The sequence below is a fragment of the Castanea sativa genome, chromosome 1 (assembly GCF_040712315.1).
Source record: "Castanea sativa cultivar Marrone di Chiusa Pesio chromosome 1, ASM4071231v1".
NCBI lineage: Eukaryota > Viridiplantae > Streptophyta > Magnoliopsida > Fagales > Fagaceae > Castanea > Castanea sativa.
In genome coordinates this window covers 20,913,575-20,936,681 of record NC_134013.1, presented here as the reverse complement: position 1 = coordinate 20,936,681, position 23,107 = coordinate 20,913,575, and the positions used below count along the sequence as shown (strand labels likewise).

The 23,107-nt window shown below is 33.8% G+C and overlaps 2 protein-coding genes across 5 annotated transcripts; both read right to left on the bottom strand.

Annotated features, from left to right (window-relative positions):
• Positions 1 to 3,633: 3,633 nt before the first annotated feature.
• LOC142608010 (uncharacterized) lies at positions 3,634 to 7,985 on the bottom strand. 2 transcript variants are annotated; one of them, XM_075779723.1, is made up of 9 exons: positions 7,967 to 7,985; positions 7,712 to 7,821; positions 6,164 to 6,248; positions 5,999 to 6,067; positions 5,669 to 5,781; positions 5,361 to 5,472; positions 5,122 to 5,265; positions 4,213 to 4,387; positions 3,634 to 3,933 (listed from the first exon to the last, which is right to left on the bottom strand). In XM_075779723.1, exons 2-9 carry the CDS (start codon positions 7,761 to 7,763, stop codon positions 3,808 to 3,810), a joined length of 876 nt encoding a protein of 291 aa, XP_075635838.1. In that variant the 5' UTR covers positions 7,764 to 7,821; positions 7,967 to 7,985; the 3' UTR covers positions 3,634 to 3,807. The 2 variants fall into 2 exon arrangements, with proteins under 2 accessions (XP_075635838.1, XP_075635831.1); XM_075779716.1 differs by lacking the exon at positions 7,967 to 7,985 and having other exon boundaries at positions 7,712 to 7,919.
• Positions 7,986 to 10,038: 2,053 nt separating this feature from the next.
• Positions 10,039 to 16,966, bottom strand: LOC142607992 (protein PHOX1). Of its 3 annotated transcripts, none has more exons than XM_075779703.1 (4): positions 16,827 to 16,966; positions 14,428 to 16,561; positions 14,070 to 14,319; positions 10,039 to 11,488 (listed from the first exon to the last, which is right to left on the bottom strand). In XM_075779703.1, exons 2-3 carry the CDS (start codon positions 16,412 to 16,414, stop codon positions 14,171 to 14,173), a joined length of 2,136 nt encoding a protein of 711 aa, XP_075635818.1. In that variant the 5' UTR covers positions 16,415 to 16,561; positions 16,827 to 16,966; the 3' UTR covers positions 10,039 to 11,488; positions 14,070 to 14,170. The 3 variants fall into 3 exon arrangements, with proteins under 3 accessions (XP_075635818.1, XP_075635803.1, XP_075635812.1); XM_075779688.1 differs by lacking the exon at positions 10,039 to 11,488 and adding an exon at positions 11,888 to 12,265; XM_075779697.1 differs by lacking the exons at positions 10,039 to 11,488; positions 16,827 to 16,966 and adding an exon at positions 11,888 to 12,265 and having other exon boundaries at positions 14,428 to 16,787.
• Between the last annotated feature and the right edge of the window lie 6,141 nt (positions 16,967 to 23,107).

Here is a 23,107-nt window from a genome sequence, read left to right as displayed (position 1 = left end):
TTAGACAGATCAAAATTGAAACAAAATGAGATCCAAGGGTTCGGTAAACAAAAAAAAAAAAATTAAAGAAAAAAAAAATAACAGAGGGACCCTTAACACCAACTATAGTTACCACAAATCTATGGCAAGGAAGAGAAACAAATTAAAATGAATAAGCAGCCTCCAAGCTTGAAAGACCAACCATCACATAAGGAGAAATTTAATTGGTATAGTATTTTCTTACCAGATGAAACAAAATTTCCCTAAACCATCGAAGACTATTGGGAATAAAAATATGTTCAAAATTTTGATATTACTCTTCGGAAATGTTGAACAAAGAGAAAACTTTATATACATACAAAAAATATCCCAAAATAATTCTATTATAAATTTGGAACCAGATGTTTCTGTATTATAAGTTTATACATGATAGCCAATGTAAATTTTACAAATAAATAACAAAATTAGAGGTCACAATAACTCAAGCATAAAGTTTTGGCAAAACTTAGAGAACTCTTGAAGATCGCCTAAGGTTGAACCTCCTACAAACAACAAAATTATCCAATGTTTCAATAACTGAGGTCTCACAATTAGTAAAGCAATATCAAGTTTTTTCTATAACAAACCATGTTGGGTTTTTCTCCTAGTTCTTGTAACTGTAGGAGCTTCTTGACCAGCCATTACAACGGTACGAGTTCTCAGAGCAGATAGGCGCTCGACTAAATTCTTGGACAAGTGATCACCCAATGAGTGGGAGAAATCAATAGGTTTAGGAATCCGAAAACCAGGAACATACACAGAAACATCCCCAATATTCCCTGGCGTCCTCAAACATCCACAGGTTTGATAAACCCATAAACCCAGAAAAACCCATCAATAATGTTTTCTCTTCTCAAAATCACACCTAGCAATAACAATTCAAAGACTAATAATATTAGCACAAAACCCACAATTAGCACAAAACCTCAAGCTATTAGTAGTGAGCAATATTAGCACAAAACTAGCAATACCCAGAACCCTTAAACTCCAATTCCAAAACCCAAAATCCCAAACACAACTGTACTGAACCCATAAAACTCAGAAAACAGAAAAACCCATAAACCCAGAAAATAGAAAAACCCATCAATAATTCGAAATCCAAATTGGGGAAAAGGGAAAATCATGAAAACAAACCTTTAGATCGTGGCTCACGGCGGCTCCGGTATGTTTCCAAGCTCCACGCACAGCTCAGGCGACCTCTGTGGCGGTGAGCTTCGGTGTGTGGTGTGGTGGAGGTTTGGGCAAGCAAAGGACGGCACGGTGGCGAGAACTCTTTCTTCTTCGGAATTGTTCTGCTCCGTGATCAGGCTGGCGGTGGTGGAGGTTCGGAGCTTTTTGTCTGAGGGGTTTTTCTGTTTTCTGTTTTGTCTAAGGTGAATGGCGTGACGTTGGAGCTGTTTGGAGAGGGATTTAATAGAATGTCTAGGTGGCAGGATTCTATTGGCTGGCGTAAAACACTGGTTTTACGCCACAGCCTGATAGAATGTTTTCTCAAAAACAAAACATGTTGGATTATAGCTTTATTGATAGAACTCAGGGCTTTACGGTAATTTTGTGATCATGTTTAATTGTGTGCTAGGTGAATCTCAGACAAAACTTAAATCTCATGTCCTTTAGAGATTAGGATGGTTTACCACCCTCAAGAGTGATCTAGAGAATAGAAAGGTGCCCATATGTAGAGTGCATGCAAGCCATTTGTTTTCTTATAAATAAATTTATCAAGTTTGATAATGCCTATTAAATGTATGCACCCAGAAACACTATTATTTTTCTTTTTCCTTCACATATCGTATTTAAATTTTACAGTTTATTTTGTTTATCAGCTCAAAATATATTGTGAAATTATTGGTTCACATTATGAACATTTAATCTAACTTATTCCATATAATTCTGTAGTAACTTGCTTATTTGTTATCATGAAAATGTTTTTCTTAAAACACATTCCAGGTCGGTTGCTGAAAATTTTCATTTCATCATACTACTAGCTTTTAACTCCTAAATGTTTTGTTCCCCTCCTAACTATCGAAATTATCAACAACAAAAATAATGTTAATTTTTTTTGTGATATCTTGCTGTAATATCTTATTTCCTTAAATTTATTATCAACTCAAATAATTTTAAGTGGTAGATCTTAACTCTTCATATGTTCCCAAAGTTATCCTCTAGCCTATGTTTACAACTGACCTATGATCTTGAACCAGACACTAATCATATATTTTGATGTGCAGTTACATTGTTTACCCGCTTGCTATAGCTGCATATCCACAAAATCCAAACCAGTTAGATAGATGGTCGGGTAAAGGAGATAGGCAAAGGAGGAGAAGGAAACGTGACTAGTACTAAATTGAGCATATTCTTAGCCACTTTTCTTTCTACTCTCTTTCTTGATTAAATATTAAAACATACCTAAAGAATGTACTTGTGTAGATAAATGGACTTGCATACACTTACTAGTTAGCTATGATCCCCAGATAATATACCAGCTGTGAAACCTGGGCATTTATGGCTATAGATATTAGGCGTTGGTGAGTATGTCCATCATCTTACGCTCCGTTTGTTTCAATGGAAAATCTTGTGTAAAGATAGTTTTCCTTATTTTCCAATGTTTGGTAACATAAAAAAATATGAGTCAAAGGAAAACTATCTTTGGTCAATATAAAAAGTATGGCTTATTTTTAGAGATTGTTTTCCATTAAATTTTTTTGGAAAACAATTCTATCTCACAACAAGCTAAATAAGGGAAGTTAAGAGGTTGCTTTTCAACTTATTTAAAGTTGCTACCAAACATTGGAAAATGAGATAGTTTTATAGAAAATGCTTTTTAGAAAATGACTCATTTTCTAGAAAACATTATTATTGAAACAAACAGAGCGTTTATAGTTCTTTGCTTTCTTTCACAGATCAATTGCATGGTATTGCCTTGAGATACTTATAGCTTAATTGTATCTGTTATATTTTCCTAAATAATGGACTCATTTTATCTTTATAATATCCACTTGAAAGTACAAATATTTAAAACGGACACCTTAGTTTAAAATTTTTATTAGAAAAATGCCGTTTGATGGTTGCAAAGACATCTACACATGAAACTCTTGATGGAATCTAGCGACCAAATGAACTGATAGACAACTTTTGATGGAATACTCTTTGGATCATCCACAACCAATCCTTGATCCAAGGACCAGCACCACCGCCTTCGTTGTCTCAGATTCTTAATCTTGCAACACCCTACTAAATACTGATCGAAGTTATGATAACATTGACGGTACAAGTTGATTATCACAAAAACTAAAGTTAAAACACGCTATGTCCAGACATCATCATCATCATCGTCATAATTGAGCTACACTAGCTCCCATCATCATTTAGCTACACTAAGCTCCTATTATCATTTCCGCCCCCACCATCAGTGCAACACCCCCACAACCATGACTACAAGCACAACGTCATCATACCATCACAATCTAAAAAATCAGTCTACATTCATGGCAATAGCCAGAGCAAATCAAACATCACGCATGCCCCGTTATTAATTTGAGCCCGAGTGAATAGCCACCTCAATGAGAATATATAAAGAAAATAAATAAAAATATCAATCTAACTCAATGCATCAAGTGCTACAAAAGACAGAAATCAGTAGGCAGAGCGATCCATGATTAGTATTAAACATATAAACAAAGAAAAGAGTACCATCAATCAGCCGATCTTGCAAGTGATTAAGTTAAATATTACAGCCAATTTAAAGAAATCAAATTTCTGAATATATAGTAAATTTGCAACAATTAAGCTTCAAGCATCCACCTTCCCTGCTGCAGATGCATAACTTACACTGCTGTCTCTCGTACTTTTGCATTGACTTGACTGTTCATACCGTAGAAATTTGATCTTTATCTTTGTTGAGCAGTTCCTCAGCATCTGATGAATTTGATAGATAGTAAAATATTAGAACTTGTTTGTTGCAGTGAAGTGAAAGAAGTACAACATTAATTGCAACAAATACATACAGTCAAAGAAACCATGAATATAAAACAAAGATCAAGAAAATTTACTCTTGGCCATATAGGAAAATCAGCTGAACTCTCTACCAAGATGATCAAACATTTCAGAATACAAAAAAAATTTGCCACTAAAAATGGTTCCAAGCTTCATTCATCAATCCATTTGGAAATTTCTCAAAAAAATTGATGCACTTACATGGAGGAAAACACTAATGGGATGGCGTCCACAAATGGTGTTGTCATATTCCGACAGATATTGTTTGAATGCATCTGGATCTCCTGTTTCAATTATATCCATGCCCATCCTATCCAAGGCCTCAATAGATTTGTATATGGCCCCATGTTTCTTGTCATAATGCATGTAATTGAACCTGACACAGATAGACAAGTCAAGATATGTAAAGATAATTACACGCAATTTAACTGATGAAGCAGGCTAAAGGTAAATCAGCTCTAACTCCATGCACGTATCCATTAAGCATGTCTGTTAGATGAGAGCCAGTACAATATGTACCCAGAAAATAATATCTAAATAAAATGTACCCCTCTTCTGTTTTCATTATTTCAAAAACCAAATCTAACATTAACTCTTAACTCATATTATAAATTAACAACACATATAATAAATTAACAACCTCACTTCAATGAGGCATTCTACAAGAGTTAAACTAATTATCTCACAAGTACAACAATGCCAAATATAATGATGCAATGGTAAATCCCGGATATGAGATACACTGGCAACAAGCATTTGAACACTTGATAGAATAAAAGAATAAGGTAAGGCTTAATTGTGAAAAAAGGTTCACACAGCCTGTTGAGTTGAGATTCTTAAATATAGTCACATTTCCTCGCAAGGCAGTGAGAGAGAGAGAGAGAGTGAACAAGGCCCAAGATATGTTTCTCAAAAAATAAATAAATAAATAAAAACCATGATATACATATGACATTCATCATAAAGTGTGTGTGTGCATGTAGATTTATATGCATGTCTAAGGCCTAAGGGTAGCAATTCAAGAAGTAACTAAATCAAAAACATTGACTCACAAACTATCATGTAGGCTAAAGGAGCAAATATGTTAGTAAACTTGTGAACAAAACATACCGAGAACCCCAATGACAAAAATCAGAGGACACAGAGAAGAAATTATTTGGATCATCCACATATTTGGCAAGCAACTGTCCATACAGGGCTTCATTTTCAGCATTAAGAGCACCGACCAAAATAGGTACAACTTTTACCTGGTGCCTGTGGGTATCACCTAAAGTGAGCTTCAAGAAAGATGATTGGAAAATAGAAATATATATATATATATACACACACACATATAATGATGAATTTACCCCTCGAATACTTTAGCAAGATATGGCAAGTGCATTTCCATGCTATGTTCAGCTTCATCAACACGAATATCCATCAGTTCAAATTTTCCAGTAGCTTTCAGCTCCTCAATGACTGATAGATGAAAAAAAATATTCATTTCATAAAACAAAAATCATAAATGAATGACAAGAATATGATAATGAAAAGATAAAATTCAAACAAAATTGAACTACTCAAAAATTCATTAAACAAAGTGTGTGTGTGTGTGTGTGTGTGTGTTGGCTACAAGGGGTAACTCCCCCAAATTTAAAAAGGAGCATAAGAATACCTTCCAAATCAATAGGTAGGTCCCCAATGGGTGTCTTGTAAACTGTGGCTGTTGAAAGAGCACATTTTGGTGTGTAGTAGTGGTGAGATGGACCAAGAAGAAATACCCGAGAACTGAAACTCTAAATAACCTTGTATTAGCAACTAAATGGGCAGAAACTAATTAACCTTTTTGAATAATAATCATATTGTGTATAATTAATGATTACATGATCTCTCAACTTGTTAAGATACAGGTTTTAAGACAGGTTGTGAACATTAATGTTCTGTACAGCTAAAGCAAAACAACAGGAGAAAAGAGGGGAAGGGGATGAGCAAGAAGAAAGCACACATGTTTTTCGGATCAATGTTTGCAAATGCATAGGCGGCAGCTCGACCTGAATATGAGTAACCTGCATGCCTGTGGGTCCAGTATTACAAAAATAGTAATGAAATACACTAGGAAATGTTATTAATTTTTTTATAAACACAGCATCAGAGGTCCATAATAACTTACGGAGCAATCACACCTCGTACATCAGAAGATTTGCTCAGGCCAGATGCCCCCAGCCATCCTTCAAGCTCTTCTGATAATTTCTTAGCTGAGAAATGGAAAGAAATAATATCAGAAGCACTTTCCAGATCATTTATAAAAATGTTTGATATCTTCCAGCACATACAAGATGCATTTGTGCTCCTTTATGATGAACATGAATAACTTTCAGAACATGTGTGTAATGAATAAACTTTTAGAACATATTTAAACTTATGTAAAGGTAAATGCATGCACAAACTATTCTTCGTAGTGTAATATTTCAACATCTACTAATCTACGTGTCTGCATACCCAACGGTAGAATAGCATTCATTTTGTCATGGTTAGCTGCTGCTTACAAATTATCAAAATTATTTACACAGGATTCTTTTAAATTTTCTTTTCAAAAAAAAAAAAAATCAATAGTTGGTGGAGGGAGGATTTGAACCCTAGACATCCCAATTGGAAACACTAGAAAATGCTAGTTGAGCTATAAGGCTCCTAGCACACAAGATTCTTTTAATGATGATATCAAGAGGTTCAATACAATAAAGTGAAATTATCTACCGTGAGATGAAGTGTTCAACTGTAGGATAATTTTAATAGCAAATAAAGCCAATGAGCTCCATCTCAAATGATACCTCATTCCCTTGTAAGAGTAAGGTGTAGGGTGAGGTCGTGGGTTCAAAGTGCACCGGGCAGGTGTGCAAGTTAGCTAAAATAAGAAATAGAAATAAATAAAAAATGGAGGCTACCACGCATTTACATAGAAAACGCAAATTAACATTAATTTTCCTGAATTCAGTCGTATAGTTTACATCAACAATGTTTACAATTGAATTAGGAAAATAACATGCACCCAAAAAATTTAAAATAAAAAGTAGGGAAATTTCACATCCTTATCAATAGCATAGTACTTCTAACACTAGTGTTGCAATGAATCGTTACCACTTTATGCTTTCTGGGTTTCTTCCACTTAAGCTAATAGATTGCTAGGATAGGTTTCTTCAATAGCTGGAGCTCAGTGTTGCTAGAATTTTAAAATACTCATGAAAAAGATATTGCAATGACCTCTTCGAAAGTTTGTTAACATTAAACTGTAAAGTCGGCAATCACAACTTGAAAGTTTTGCCTGAATAGCATGAATAGAGATAATCTTCTTTTTCACTCAAATTTTCTCGAATAAAACATAGCATTGCAGTTTCGAACCAAACCCAGACCCTTTTAAAAAACCTCAAAATTCAACCCTCAAAAACCCTCTTCAACCAAATCAAAATTTTCCTAACAACGCTTTCCGCTCTACTAGTCCCAAATCAAACCCTCAAAAAAAAAAATCTGTTTTTCAATAAATCAATCCCAAATTCAACGACATTACAGTATAAGCCCAAAACCCAGTAGTAATCTTCCACTTCAAATAGCAACAATACACAAATCAGAGCACAATCAAATTCATAGACCTGTATGCATGCAAAAAAACGCAACTTTTTGTGTTTGGTTTTGTTTGGGGAAGTTAATGAAAATTGGGACTTACGATTGTCAGTGTACCATGAACCAGCATGGGATGCTCTCCTAACTTTCTCCATGTTTGATGATGTTGATGACGATGATGATAAAAACAAACAAACAAAAACAACTTGGGACCTGATGGAAAAAAACTCAAAACCCTGAATTTCTTATATATATATATATATATATTTGGCAGAGAATAGAATGGAATAGTAGTAGAAGTATAATTGATTGAGAAGATCGAAAGAGAGAGAGAGAACTAGAAAGGGAAGGAGTGTACAATTGTACAAAGACAACAGCAGTGAAAGGAAAGCCCACTTTGATTCGATTTCTATTCAACTTGAGAAAACCCAGTGCCCACTGCTCCCCCACTTTTGTTTTTTCACTCTCTTTTGGGTTATTATCTCCTGCGATTATTTGCGGCGACTGCACGTTTTCCGTGTTGTTCTTGTCCGTTTGATTATGTAAGCGAACCTATATCTCACAAATGAATAGCTCTTTTTTTTTCTTTTTTCTTTTTTAAGTTAAAATATGATAAAGTTTGCACACAATAAAATCCCAAAATATTCACAGCACCCTTGATTGAGTTGTGATGGGACAGTTCATCTAAAAGAAAAAGAGTTGCGGTGGATCTCTATATTATGCTTCAAATATTATTTTAGCTTTTAATCTTTATAAAAAAAACCATCCTTAAACTTTAAAAAAATTTCATTTTTTATCTTTAAATCTTTTTTTGTCCCTATTTTTGTAGTTTTGAGTATGAAAAAAAAAATACTTTTTTCAAATAAATTTAAAGACAACAAATTTTTGATAAAATTTAAGAACCAAAATAATATTTTATTCTATTTTTATATTTTATCTCATTTTATTTTAATTTTTGATGAGCAAACAACTTTAATTTATTTAACTTTTTTTTTGTGGAGATATTGGTAGAAATATTATTATTAATAAAAAATATATAGTTACAAGTATAAGGAAAAGAAATTCATTATAGTATAAACTGGTTGATATCTAAACTCTTAGATAAAGTTACAAATTGAATGTTAGAAAAAAAAAATTTGAGAAAAGACATCAAATACAATTTTAGAAATTAAAAAGCCCATGTTCTACACAATCTACCTCAAAGCCACCAACCATTCAGGGAAACAACAGATTTAGGAGAGAAAACCCACCCTGTGACAGGCAAGAGGTGGAAAACCGTCATGTGTTAGAGTTTTTTCGGCCTTAAGATCCAATCATTAGGTGCAAAAGGAGCTTAGATCCAAACCAATCCATGCTAGGGGTATTTGGGGTCAGCTTGACCACCAAACCAACTCGTTAAGGGAATGGTGAAAAATGGGTAGAAGACCCACAAAAGGGATAAAAGAAATATTACCAACGTGGCAAATAGAGGTTCACACCGAAACATAACTCTTCTAGACTTCTAGTAATATTTACAAGACTTCTAGACTTCTAGTAGTATTTGTAGTTCCTCGTTTGGGCATCACACACGCATGTAATTAGAATGAGTAATCCCGTCAAGGTAGTCCAAAGATGACTAACCCAAGACCATTAATAACCACTACCTCAATTCCTTGGGATACCATGTCGATCTTATTTTTTTTTCCTTTATCTTCTCTTGGTATCATTCATTACGTGGAGTATCATAAGCTCTCCAATTAAATTCACTAATGTGATTATATTGATCAATGAACCACATTAATTATATCAATAAACCAAATTATTGATTTTTCTTTTCCTTTTTAAAATGTCGTAATTGATTTTTTTTTTTTTGAAAAATAAATACAACATGTTACTAATCCTGCAACTCGAACTCTTTCCTCCTTAAACCCCCAAGCACTTTGTGCATAGGGAGGTGTCAATTCAACTAGAAGGCCTTTAGCATGTTGTAATTGAATTTAATTGTCCATCATTGACCCCAAAAAAAAATTATCCTTGAAAATTTTTCATTCTTTTATACATTGGTCCATACAACCCTTATGATTCTACCATGGTTAAATTGCTTTTCCCAAAAAATAAAATAAGGGCATATAAGTTCGACTCCCATGATGGTTGCACAATTTTTAACTTCTCCAGCTATCAAGCATTCAAGCTATTGCTACAATTCTGAGACCTCAACAAAAACGGTGTTTGAATTCAATTTTGGTAATAGAGGGTTTGCTTCTACTTCTTCATGCCATACCCTCTATTGTTTTTATTTTTTTCTGACATTAAAATTGAAATGAACCTAATCCCTTGATTTTTCTTGAAAAGAACATTGTAGAAAGAAGGATTTTAAGAATCAGGAACCAAATTTTTTTTTTTTTTTTTTTTTGAAGTGATGGAGGGAGATTCAAATTATTAACGTCTCTATTTAAAAACACTAGTTTAACTCTATTTAGCTGCAAGTCTCCGTTTAAAAACACTAATTAACACTATTTAGCTATAGCCCATTGCCAAGCTCGTGAGTTAATGTATCTGCAGTTCTCCTTACCAATAATAGCTAATATATGCCATCCTGAGTCAGCTTCCTTGCTAGTTATGGCCTCTACCACCATTGTTGTTTCCCTGATGTTCTTGTCTTGCTAGTTTCAAAGACCACTTCATTGCTTGGGCTTCTTCCATTTCCCCTGAGCTAAAATTATTTCTTTTTGCCCACGCCTTGATTCATTTGGCATGCTGGTCTCTTGCTATGATAGCCAAGAAGCAATGATTGTTTTTCACAGCTGCATACACATTGATTTTGATGGTATCAACATTTGGAGGGAGCCATCTCTCGACTTCCTAGGCTCTTTGAGGCTTTTCCATGCTCAATTGGAAATTCAAGTAGGCTTTAATTAAGTAGGCTTTAATTAAGTAGGCTTTAATTTAAGTCATGAAGATATCACCTTCCATGCAAACTCCATTTCTTATATTCCAGTCTTCATTGTCAAAGTTGCCAATAAGGTGAATTTGCTCCTTTGTGACTCTATGCTCCGATATCTGTGGAGGTGGATTTATGAAGATGCTCATTAACTCCTTTGTTGAGCTTGCTTGAATTGAGTTGATCCTAAAACCACAATTGTTTCCAAGCCAATCCATTTGGGAGAAAACATCTTTGGAATAAGTGAACTTCATCTTCCTCCTCGACAGACACATCTTGTCACTCAACTGTAATACCTCAAACAGCTTCTTCTTGTTGACAAGCCTCCCACAGCTATACCCCCCACAAGAATGTCTTATGCCTCTCATGTAGTCTTGTATCACAGATGAAATTCCAAGTAGTTTTAGCTTGACAATCAAAACATACATGATTATCTATCTAATAGGCAGATTTAACAGTAAACTTGCTCTCGTGTGCCCATGGCAGGTTGTCAGGTTCCTCAGTGGTCAAAATCGGTATATTGAGCCATATTCCATATGTAGCCTTGTACCCCATCACTAGCTACCTTCCTTGATGATATGCTCCTCGGGGTCTTATACTCTTATCCTTATCCTTGCTGATATCCAAAATGAAGTTCGGGGGTTTAGAGGGGTTACCTTTTCCTATAGGAATAGGAATTGTAATAGAGCTGCTTTTGTTCTTGACCAGCAAGCTTCAATCCACAGGGGTGTTCTGGTGTGGCTTGAGAAATGTCCTGACTTCTTGCTTCCCATTGTAAATGTTGATGAAGTATAAATAATGCTATTTTTTATGTAAAAAAATCAAAATACTCAAAATACTGATGAAATCAACAGAACCCATAATATATGGGCATGGCTTGCATCCGGTGCAGTGGAGGACTAGACCTAAGCTTTCCCATAAAATATTTCAAACATCTAGAATCCTCCTTCCCATAGTATCCTGGTAGGGCAAGAATAAAGGAAAGATAAGGCAGGAGCGTAGTGAAGAAAAAGTGGCTAAGCAAGGGATACAATTACTAATCAAAAAGATAAAGGAAATGAAGAGGGGTAATAATACTAAATTAAAACACATCAAAAAAGAAATGCTTGCAAAAAAACAAATTGCAACTTTACAAGGCTGTGGACACAGCCCAAATGTCCAAATTATCCACCGACCAGTTTCATCCCAAACTAGACCGGATTCTCTTTCTTTCAACAAATCCAATAAGATTCTAAATTGCCCACAAAATGCATTCAAGAAACATAAAAAGACTCATCAAGACACACAAGAGTCCCAAGTTATTTCCTTGGGTGTCCAATTGTCTCATTCATCTGAATAAGATATGACAAGTTCAGCAAAAGAAGAAAGGAAGAGAGCTGGTAATACACCTAATCAAAAGAATACACTTTTCTACAATATAAAACCCAGAATTTGTTTACAACTGAGAAGTGACAAAACTGACAAACACAATATAAATTTTATAAATAATGGCAAACCTTTGAGTAACCGTGTTACCCTTTTATTCTTTAAATCAAACAAATTCAATCATATACCGGCTATCTCAAACTCTGAACAACGGAAAGCACTCTGAAAAAAAGAATTCCCTAAAAGTGAATGACAAAATCGGCTTCATGGCCTAATAACTGACTTGCTCTCATTCAAAACCAACACTTAGACACAGTCGTCCTTTGCTCCCATAGCAAAAAACGAGCTAAGCACAATAATCCAAACAAAAACCTGCAATGACAGAAAGGACCAAGAAAATATGCTTCGTTTAGTACAAAAATGCTACTTTTGCTATTGGCATCAACATATAGATTGACAGCAACTATAAAATAAAATGAATTTTACAACACATTAAAAAATAAAAAATAAAAAGACGAAAATAATCATTGACTAAGATATTAAGGGTACTGAGGAAAGCAAAACTCAAATGATTTGACAATTTACTTAAATGTTGAGTAAACTAAAACAAATGAATTAAAAATTGATAACAGGCAGTGGTTAGTCAATAAAAGTACTCATTTTACTATTAATCTTCCAACAATAGAGTGAGGTCCATCCAAGAATCTCTACCATATGTTGCCTTAGCTCAAATGCATCATAAATCATAAAGGATATCTACACTAGTTTCTAACTCATATCTAGGGATTCTGCACATGCTATAGGAACTTCCATCTGTACTCAATTTTAATCACAGAGGATTCAAATAGTCCTCTTTAGCCTTCCCCTTTAGAGTCTGCCACTTAAATCATGTCAGTACTAGCAAGAAGCTCCATATTCTAATTGCAAAAAAGAAATTAAAAATCCAATGATTAACATGCTAATCATTGGATACTCAAACTAAATTTCTACAGGAAAGCATTGTCTCCAATTTTTACTGCCTATCAACTGCTGTTCTTATCATGTTCATTTACCCAAAAGTAATTCTGCCAATTACATTCAGCAGTACTTTGACATATAAGATTTTAAGCTAACTATTATTTTTATTTTGATAAACACCTATTATTAATTATTGATAGATATATAAGTATACAGTTAATATAAGTAACTATAAAGAAAATTAAACTTCCAAGGTCAAAATAATATTTTGAAAGAGAGAATCCATACTGCATATTGATGCTTCCCAGCCATTCTCCATTCTCATACCAATAATATGTATAAAACAGCAATTTGATTTTTAGTTGACCTCATTAATATTTTTTCACATAAGCTTTTGACTCCTTATAATTTTTACACGCCATTATTATTATAATATATATATACACACACATTCTAATTGATTTTGTTTTAATCTTCTATTAGATTCTTACCATGTCAAATTTCCTTTAGATGATAGAATAGATAGATCCCATCAAAAAAAAAATATAGTTTTGTATACAAACAAAGTCATAATTAATGCCTATTAATAATCACCATAATTATCAAATTTCATATTTAGACAAAAAAATAAAAGAGAAAATATAAACTTAGCATGGATTACTGACTAGTATATAAAGTTCTCCAACCCATTACGTGGCAGCTCATAAAACTATCCCGTTGTATTATTTAAACAAGCCACCTGCCTCATTAAATATGTAATGTGACTAAAAGTTCACTTGGATGATCTTATGAATAGCCACGTAGTGGGTATGAGGAATATTCCTCCAAATCAATTTATTGGTAAACTTTTTCCATATGTATACATGTATATTCTTAAAGAGAATGCTTCATAAAATCCCATTCAACAATGTAATAAATTTTGCTTTACAAAAGTGAAATTTATTTGAGGATATTTGTATTACGATGATTGAAATTAAATGGAGAAAATACTCCCAAAGTACCTAAAAGGTCAAAATCCATTCCATCCAACCCATGGTTGCTAAAAACCATGTATGCAGTCAAAGATGAGCATTCAAAATTTTACCTAGTCTCTTTATACATTCTCAAGTGTTTAAATCTGATTTCAAGGTAGTGTATAGCATGTCATAGTTGAACAACCAATAACTAGAGAATTGGCTAACTCTCAAACTCAATAAGCAAGTGATAGACATAGGCTTACCTGTCTTAATTCAAAAAGACAAAGCTTTTGGAGAATGAACTAGAGGAAGCTGAAGCATTTGTGCAACACCTCCCAAAATAAGCAATCATCAACAGATAAAATCAAGCATGTTCCAAGATAGAATGAAGCTTTGGAACCCGCCTACGGAACAATGGTTCAAGCCGAAAAGATGGAGTGCCAAACTGCCACCTCTTTGCATCGTACATCTCATTCCAGGCTTGTCTTATCTCATCAATTTTGAACCCAAGACCTGCATGGTTGCAGAGTATTCAAATGTTTTCTAGTAACAATGCTTAAATCTGTAAGAAAATACAAGACAATCTAAGAAGCATCATTTTTGCACATTTATTTGTATTACCTTCCAAGGCAGTAGCATTTGAACAATGGTTCTTTATCATAACAGCTATATCTGTTGGAGAAGCTCCTGCAAGTTCAAACTTCTCAACTGCAACCTCTAAACATTCTTCCCAAGTTGGTAGTTCTAGCTTATATTCCACAATTGAACGCTCATAAAGCAAGGTTCCCCATAAGAGGTATATCTGCGACCTCATGTTTGCAGCCTGCTCTGCAGCTTCCTCAGCAGAAATATCTTTAAATAGCTCATTTAACCCCGTTTTCTGCGCTATTTCTTTATATTTCTCCGATTTGGAGAGCCCATTTAGACGCTGCTCCTCCATCTCCTCCCACATCAGCATGCCCTTCTCCATGCTGTCCTCAGCCTTGTTATAAAGCTGTAGGACCTCTGAGGAAGGTCCTGTCTCTAATTCAGTCTTTTTCCCAACTGCATAGTACCAACAGAGCTTCGCCTGCTCAAACTGCTGTTGTCCAAGTGCAAGATAACCTTCATAGAAGTCTGGTTTGATTTTCAGAGCTTCTTCATACCTCCTTTCTGCCTTCACATACTCTTTATGTGCCCATTCATATCCATCCTCAATCTGCTCAAGTACAGATTCCCTCAAACTATCTTCTGAAAATAACACCCTCTTTCTTGCCCTGGACATGTGAACATTCCCCCAATTAAACAATGCCAAAGCTGCCATCTCTTGGAACTTGTCTGCTGCAATATCAAACAGTTCTTGAGCATCATCATTTGTCACAGTATCCTCCACAGCTTCTGAGTATAGCTTCATCCCTAGCTCATGAAGATCCAAGTATGAGTCAGAATCAAATCCAACATGGTTCTTGAACAGTCGTGCAAACTGCATAATCCAGTCCTCAACAGTGGTCAAACCTCTTTCAACTTCTTTAGCTTTCTCCACATCCCCATTTTCAACAAAACTACTTGATTTTGTATCATCACTCTGCACCTCCTCCTCATTGCTCATCCCCTCATAGACAGGCTCCTGATCAGGACTAACTTCAGCAATATACAATCTAAGAGACCCTTGTGAATCACCAGATGATTCGACCAACCTCAGCTCATCCGTGGTAGTGATTGTGACCAAATCACCCTCTTGATCCCTGTACTTCACAAGAACACCCTTAAGTCCAGGAAACCTATCACCAACTATATCCCTCACCAACCTCATGCTACAATTACCTGGTAACTGCGCCCACCTAATATCCTCCCCAAACACCAACTTCACTGTCTTTGTAACCACTTTTTCTTCCTTAACAGGCTTTGTAACCACTTTTTCTTCCACAACTGTATTTGTGATCATTTCCTTATCCTTTACAGCACTCGCCTTCTCTTCCACAACCACCTTATCCTCTGCCTTCAATTCACCTTTCCTACTCTTCTTCTTCCTTAGTTTTTCTTTCACCACTTTATGCACCTTTGAAGCACCCACTGGCTCCACATGAGCCAGACCAATTACTTTCTCATCAACATTGATACCCTTTTCATCAATCGTCTTTTTCAACCTCTCCATATTCTCCAAAGCTGTAGTATTATTAGGTTCCATACTCAAAACAGTATTAACATCTCTAAATGCCAAATCCAACCGATTCAAAGCCTCATAACACTTGGCTCTCTTTAATAGCGCCTTACTGAATCTCGGTGACACTTGTAATGCTAAATTACATTCATTGATTGCTCGAGGATACTCACCAAGACCCAATTCCATATAACAAGAAGCTATATTGCAATGCAAATGTGCAGCATCAATGTGATTTCCAGGTAATAGTTTGATGGCCTTTTCAAATTTCAACATGGCACCCTCATGATCCCGCTTTTGGAAAAGCTTGTTACCTTCTTCTTTGAGCTCTTGGGACATATTGATGAAGATTGCAGTGTCTTCATCCAGGGCTTTAGAACTTCGGTCAGCAACCTTGCTTGGTTTACCATTTGCGTTGCCAGGTTTGTGCTCTACCTGATGCTTCTTCTTCCCTGTTGGCTTTCCCATTGACTAATCCCAAAAAATCTGAACACACAAACGAAAAAAGAAAGCAGCCCCTCAAACCAAAGCTGTCTACAAGCTCTGATTTTTATACCAATTCAAACCCTTCTTCACCAACCAATACAATCATATATTACACAAGGAAGAAAGACCCTGTATAAAAATCCCTTTAAATCAAAACCCACTTGTTGACCAGTTCATACAAACAAAAAATTTACATACATAAACAAAAACAATCCAAACAAAAAAGTACGCTTGAAAAAGTCTGATTGAATTCTAACAAAAACCCACAACGTAAATTCATGCAAATATTAAAACCCAAAAAAAAAAAAAAAAAAGGTGACAAACCGAATTTCAGAGTTAGCAGTAACAATAAATAACAAGCAAAAGAAGAAGAAGAAGAAAGAAAGAGTAATACCTGGTTGTATGTAGCTTGAGCTTCAGCGTCTATCCGAAAAGAAAAAGAAGAGAATAGGAAAACTTATTTCCCAACCAATCGGGGGATTTAAAAATGATGTCTCCTCTCAACTTTTTGGATAGTGGGCTGTGGGCGTAGTCTCGTCCAAAAGGCACCGTGTGGGAACTGACACACAATTTTTTTCCCCGACCTTTTTCTTTCCTGGCAAAAGGGTCAACGGTTCCCAATGGGAATTTTACTTTCCTCCACCCGTTGAAGCGCGTGAAAACTAACGCCCCTTTTGCCAACCTTAAAAACAAAACTGGAAGACTATTATAGTGCAACTATATCACAGTTTTAAGTTTTTGAATTTGTTCACTTAATTTTAATTTTAATCCCAAGTAAGTTTGTTATGCACGTTTAGTTTTTTTAATAAAAAAATATTGTTTTATTTTTATTATGCTGTATAGTATTATTTTATTAAATAAATTAAACATTTGTAACAAATTTAGGTAGTACTTCACTAAAATATGGATAGAAAAATTACTGATCTATGGAGTGAAATTTAAATTTTGAGATTTTAAAATATATAATCTTAAAATTTTAGGTACATAATTTACGATTCAGTCAAAAGTAACGTTTTTGGTTATTGGCATGTTATAATGATTGGATTGAAGTGTGTGCGTCTGTTGGAAGCGCCAAAAAGAGAGATTGGGGGATTATTGCCCAAAGCGCCAGAGAGGCGGGGACAAGACAACCATATATTCCACAAAATCGATTATTATAGTAGTATTATATTTATATTTTTTGGTAATCTATATTATATTATTATATTTATATGTCTACTGTGTTGCATTTATTTATTTATTTATTTATTAATGTTTTTATTCTTAACGTATAAGGTTTGGAGTGAGAGTGGGCCTGAGATCTCCTTGAATTTACGGATATTCCAAAAGACAGCTTCATTGTTTTACGGTTCATTTCTCGCGCTCTTTCTTTTTCTTTTTCACTTTTTTTTTTTTTTTTTTTTTTTTAACCAATGAATAAAGTCCTCGGAGAAACGTGTTTCTTGATTAAATTTTGAACTCTGAAAAGTCGTCGGCCCAAATTGCAATGGCGGTTTTAAAGTAAGATGTTTTGTTTGGTTTTGTTTTATGGTTGGTCGAGGTAAATGGACTAAGCTATTTATAAACGGCTCTAGTTTGATTCGATAAAAAACTCATTTATGTATAAACAAACTAAGTTTAAGTTTTAGTTAAGTTTGTTTAACAAACAAGCTAAGTCTGAGTAAAAAATATTGTTCATGAACAAGCTCGTGAATACCAAAGCTTGATATAAAAATTACAAAACAAGTTGAGCATAGGCTTATTTATGAGTTTAGTAATAAAATTGATATGAGCTTGACATATAAACTCATATCTTTTTAAAAATTTAATTAATTATAAGTTGAGACCACTCATCCAAACCAAATAGGCTAGATAATAAATTTGATATATGTTTAATAATATACTTGTGTTGGATCTCAAACTCAAAAACATGATATTGAGTTTGAGTTTGGGCTTGATATAGAGCTCAAGCTTGGCTTGACTAATGAACTAAGTCAAGCCAAGCCGACCTCAAACTTTAATAGTTTATAACATGCTCAAGCTTGAACATTATTTGTAGGCTCGTATCAAACTCAAGTCAAGCTTGAACATTCTTTTTTTACTATCGAGCTGAGCTTGAATATTTACTACTCGACAAAACTCAGCTCGTTTATAAATAATGGGAAAATGGTGAGTGGATTTGGAGTACCACAAAAAATTCCACTACAATTTAGTAATATTTATCACTTGAGCCTATAATTATAAATAGAGAAATTCACGTTCAATTCATATTTAATCAACCAATTAAATGAAACCAATAATTAATTCAATATCATTTTGAATTATTAAATTTTAAGTAAAACTATACTATTGGTCTCTAAAATTTGCTTATTGAGCATTATTAGCATGGTTTTAAAAAATCAAAACATTCAAAAAAGTGTTTTTGACCTTTTGCCCCTAGTTCTGGGTTCAACCCAATTGTGACCGGTTATTTATCAAACCAAATTGGTGCCCGATTCCTAGTTGAACCGGCCGGTTTGGTCTAATTGTTAAAATCAAGGACGGAATTACCTTGGGGATGAGGGGGGTCATGCCCCCCCAACCTTTGAAAAAAAATTCCCTAGTATATATATTAGCATAAAAAATATATACTTTTGTCTAAAATTAATATACTTAGCCCCCTCTCCCAAACAATTTACAAGCTGACTCATGAAACAAAAATGAAAAAAATTATCAAATCATCTCTTGTCTAGTTGTCCTAAGAATATCAAGAAAAACATTTAGCTAAACATTTGGACAATTTACAAATCTGGACAACAAGGAAAATTTACAAAACAATTTACATATTCAGATAATAATAAATAAATAAAATCTTTGGATACCGTCTTAGTTAAAAAAAAAAAAAGATATAACAAATCAATTATAAATCCTAGCAAAACAAATCACAAAAACCCAATAACCTCTACCCAATTTCTACCTCTCATTTGAGAGCTTTTTGTCCCTCTCAAGTAACTCCACCCCATAGTCACAAGACAACTCCTATGCTGCTAATCACTCTATCCACACACCAATTAGTGTCACCAGCAACTTGGACGAGTTGGTGTCTTTGACTCAATTTTTGAAAAAAAATTTATTTTGTTAAAGATCTACTGCTCACTTGGATTAGTTGGTGTCTTTTAAAAATTTACTTTATCGGTGCATTATTAGTATTAATTTATTCTTGATTATAAAATCTATTATTGAGTTTAAAAAAAATACAAAAAATAAATAAAAAATTAATGCTAATAATGCATTGTTGTCAACCTTTGGTATTAATATTCTAACTTTTTAAAATTCTTGAACAAAGAACTTTGCCCCCCCTAAATTTGAATCTTAGTTCTGTCCTTGGTTAAAATAGTGATTATTAATTCCTCAAAATTCAAGTAAGCACAACTGATCCCTTAAATTTAAAAAATGAGCATAATTGGACTTATTAATAGTCATTAGTCACATGACTTATGTAGCTAACAAAACAATGGCAGGACAAAATTTGGGTGATATGACATCAATTTTAATATTAAAAAATAGTCAATGCTGACTCACTAATAACCCATGACCTGTTAGAAATTTAATCCAACCATTTTGTGACCCGTTAAGAAATGGGTATTCCCAAATCAAACTATAAATTAAAGAATGTCACCCTTGATCTGAGAGAGAGAGAAGAACGAAATCCCAAATCAACATCCTTCATCCTCACAATGACTGTCCTTCACCGGGAAGTTCTAGACTTCTAGGTCGCTCATTCACCACAAGTTCCACAAGTTTCACTTCTCAATAGCTAGTTTACTATTCCATTGGAATGTCACCCCAAAATATTGTTCAAAGATGAATCTATTCAAAGTTGAAAGCTTGTAGAGTAAATAAGGTGTTGAAGGCAAGAGTTGTGATTGTAGTCACTTGCTCTTTCAATTGTGATATTATGTCCATTTTTCATCAATTCATAACCCTAAGGCCCAAACTGTAATCAATCTTTTCAAAATTTGCACACAGATTGTGCAAAATGGTACTAGTAAAAATGGTACTTTAATAGTTGTAGTAGTTGACATTTGAACTCTAAAACACGACACTGAGCTTAAGAGAGGGTTTTTTTTTTGGCTTGAGCATTTGGGTTTGAGTTTGATACTTTAATTTGGGAATACCTGTTTTTAACGGGTCAAAAAAGTTTCATTGTATTTCCAACCGGTCATGGGTGTTTAACGAGTCAGCAATGAAATTTTAATTATTTAATATTAAAATTGATACCACGTCATCCAAATTATGTCACGAGATTGTTCTCTTAGTCACATAAGCCATGAGACTAATGACTATTATTAGAAGGATCTGTTGTGCTTATTTTTTAAATTTGAATGACTAATTTTGCTCACTTGAAATTTAAGGGGCAAAAAGCGCTCAATAAACAAACTTCCGTAACCAACGGTATAGTTTCTTCTAAATTTTAATTACAAAAGTTTTATCCTAAGTTAATCAATTGGTTATCAAAATACATGTTCTGTTTCGCCACATCAATAATCAAATATTAACACTTTAACTGTGTAATAATTTTGAATTATTAAATTTAATTACAAAAGTTTTATCCTAAACTAATCGATTGGTTATCAAAATACCTTTTCTGTTTCGCACCATCAAAAATCAATAGTTCTTCTCTTATATTTTTTTGTGAAAAAATTAACACCATATTTAATGACATGGGAGAAAAAGGCTAAAAAAAGAAAAAGAAAAGAGGCAAGGTAAAATTTCTCCCTTACAGAGAGACAGAAAAAAAAAAAAAAGGCAACTTATATTAATAAATTTTTTGTTTTAAAAAAACGAAAATAAAAAGAAACTTATTCCCTTGATTCCTTGGACCTAAACTACTTGTTTTGGTCTGTATCCTTAAATTTTTGATTTGTTGTTATATGGTCCTTCCATTCTAAGACTATTCAGTACGAATATGTTTGACAACATGAGACAAAAAGAAAAGGGGGAAAATTAGATTTTACTTTTAAAACTTAAACGAAAATGGATATCTATATCTAATAGTCCGTTTGGATTGAGGGGAGGGAGGGAGAGTAGAATAGAGTAGAGTAAATTTGGATCAAAATTAGTTTATTTTTAGCTAACTCTACTCTACTCCCCTTCCTTCCCCCCCCCCTTCCCCCCTCAATCCAAACAGGCCCTAAGGGTTTATTTTGTTGTGATGAAAAAGTAGTTGAACAAAAAATAGTGGAGGAATGGAAAAATAGGGATAGAAAATATTAGTTTTCTCTTATATGTGTTTGGTTGGAGGAATGCACAATGAGAAAATCTAGGACCACAACTTTGTCACAACTCTAGAGTGACAAACTATGAGTGGTGGAGACAAAATAATGGGGCCAATGTGAAAGTAATAAGCAGCACTTTTCACATTAGAGTTGTGACAAAAAAAGTTGTAGTCTTAAAACAACACATAAAAAAGTGGATAGATTTTATTTTATTTGATTGAAAAGAAAATTGAGATAGTAAAAAATTTAATTTATATAAATTTACTCCTATTACATTAAAAAAAATATATTTTCAAAAAACAAACAAACAAACACCAACCTTAAGTACAAGTGCAAGAAGATGGGAGTAGGTATGTAATTTCCCATGAAGCCCCCTCTTCCTCCCACATTTTATCCTTTGGGGGATTCCAAAATCTCCCTAAACTGTATACTAAAAAAAAAAAACACTTGAGTTCCACCATTTTTTTTTTAATTATATTTTTCCCCTCAACCAAACATCCTCCCATACTATTTTCTCTAAACTTCTCTTTCCTCCATTTTCCATCCTCCAAATAATCATCTTAGCCAAACAGGTCCTAAGAGTTTCATAACTCAATAGCATTGTGTGAAAATCACAGTTTGAATCCCCCTTCACATGGGTTATAATAGCAACTGATTTATATATTTTATTTTTAAAAAAACATCAAATTTATCATTGTGGATGGAGCATACTAGATTGGGTATGGACTTTATGAAGTATTTTTTGACCCAAGCCATAGTACTTTTAAGAACCACCCCAATGGGTTGGGTTAACTTGTTGGGTTTTAATCTCTTTTTTTTATTTTTTATTTATATAGATCTAATAAAAAATTGAGCCTTCATTCAACTATTTAAATTCATTAAGCATAATTTTCTAACAAATACTAAAATAAATAAACATAACAAATTTTAAGTTTTAAATAATGTTCAAAATCCAAATAAATCAAACTAACAATTTTAAAATGTATATATTTTTTAATTATTAATAACGTAGGTTTGGTTCAGGTTTATTTTGGTTGAAAATTATGCCAACCCCAACCAACTTTTTAGAGAGAGAGAGAACCATCAACCCACGAACACGAAGTAATTTCAATGATGACAAATGTACCTAGCCTTTGGTTAAAATGGTGACTCTATGTTCTTCCCCTTTAAGGGTTCGATCCCAAGGATTTAGACTTTATAGCAAAAAGGAAAAAGAAGAATGATGACAAATGTAAAACTTTAGAAAAGTTGCGAGTGAATGTAGTGATGCTTTCTGACCAAAATTATCATGTGGAATCCGATTAAAGAGTTGAATTGTAAACTACACGGATCCCTCATGATTTTGCCCCATAGTTGCTTGTTTATTATATTGGCTTGCAAAAAGAATTATTATATTTGTTTGTTCATTTGAATATCTGTACAACATGACCTCAAATTT

Bases quoted from the DNA above. Each gene is read 5' to 3' on its own strand.
- LOC142607992 (XM_075779703.1), bottom strand. From the start codon at position 16,414: ATGGGAAAGCCAACAGGGAAGAAGAAGCATCAGGTAGAGCACAAACCT. The intron at 14,320-14,427 runs GTAATACAAATA...GCAACCATGCAG, and splicing joins AAATGCTACTGCCTTGGAAG to GTCTTGGGTTCAAAATTGAT.
- LOC142608010 (XM_075779723.1), bottom strand. From the start codon at position 7,763: ATGGAGAAAGTTAGGAGAGCATCCCATGCTGGTTCATGGTACACTGAC. The intron at 5,473-5,668 runs GTATTCTTATGC...TTCATCTATCAG, and splicing joins CCTACCTATTGATTTGGAAG to TCATTGAGGAGCTGAAAGCT. The intron at 4,388-5,121 runs GTATGTTTTGTT...TATCTGTGTCAG, and splicing joins TTTTGTCATTGGGGTTCTCG to GTTCAATTACATGCATTATG.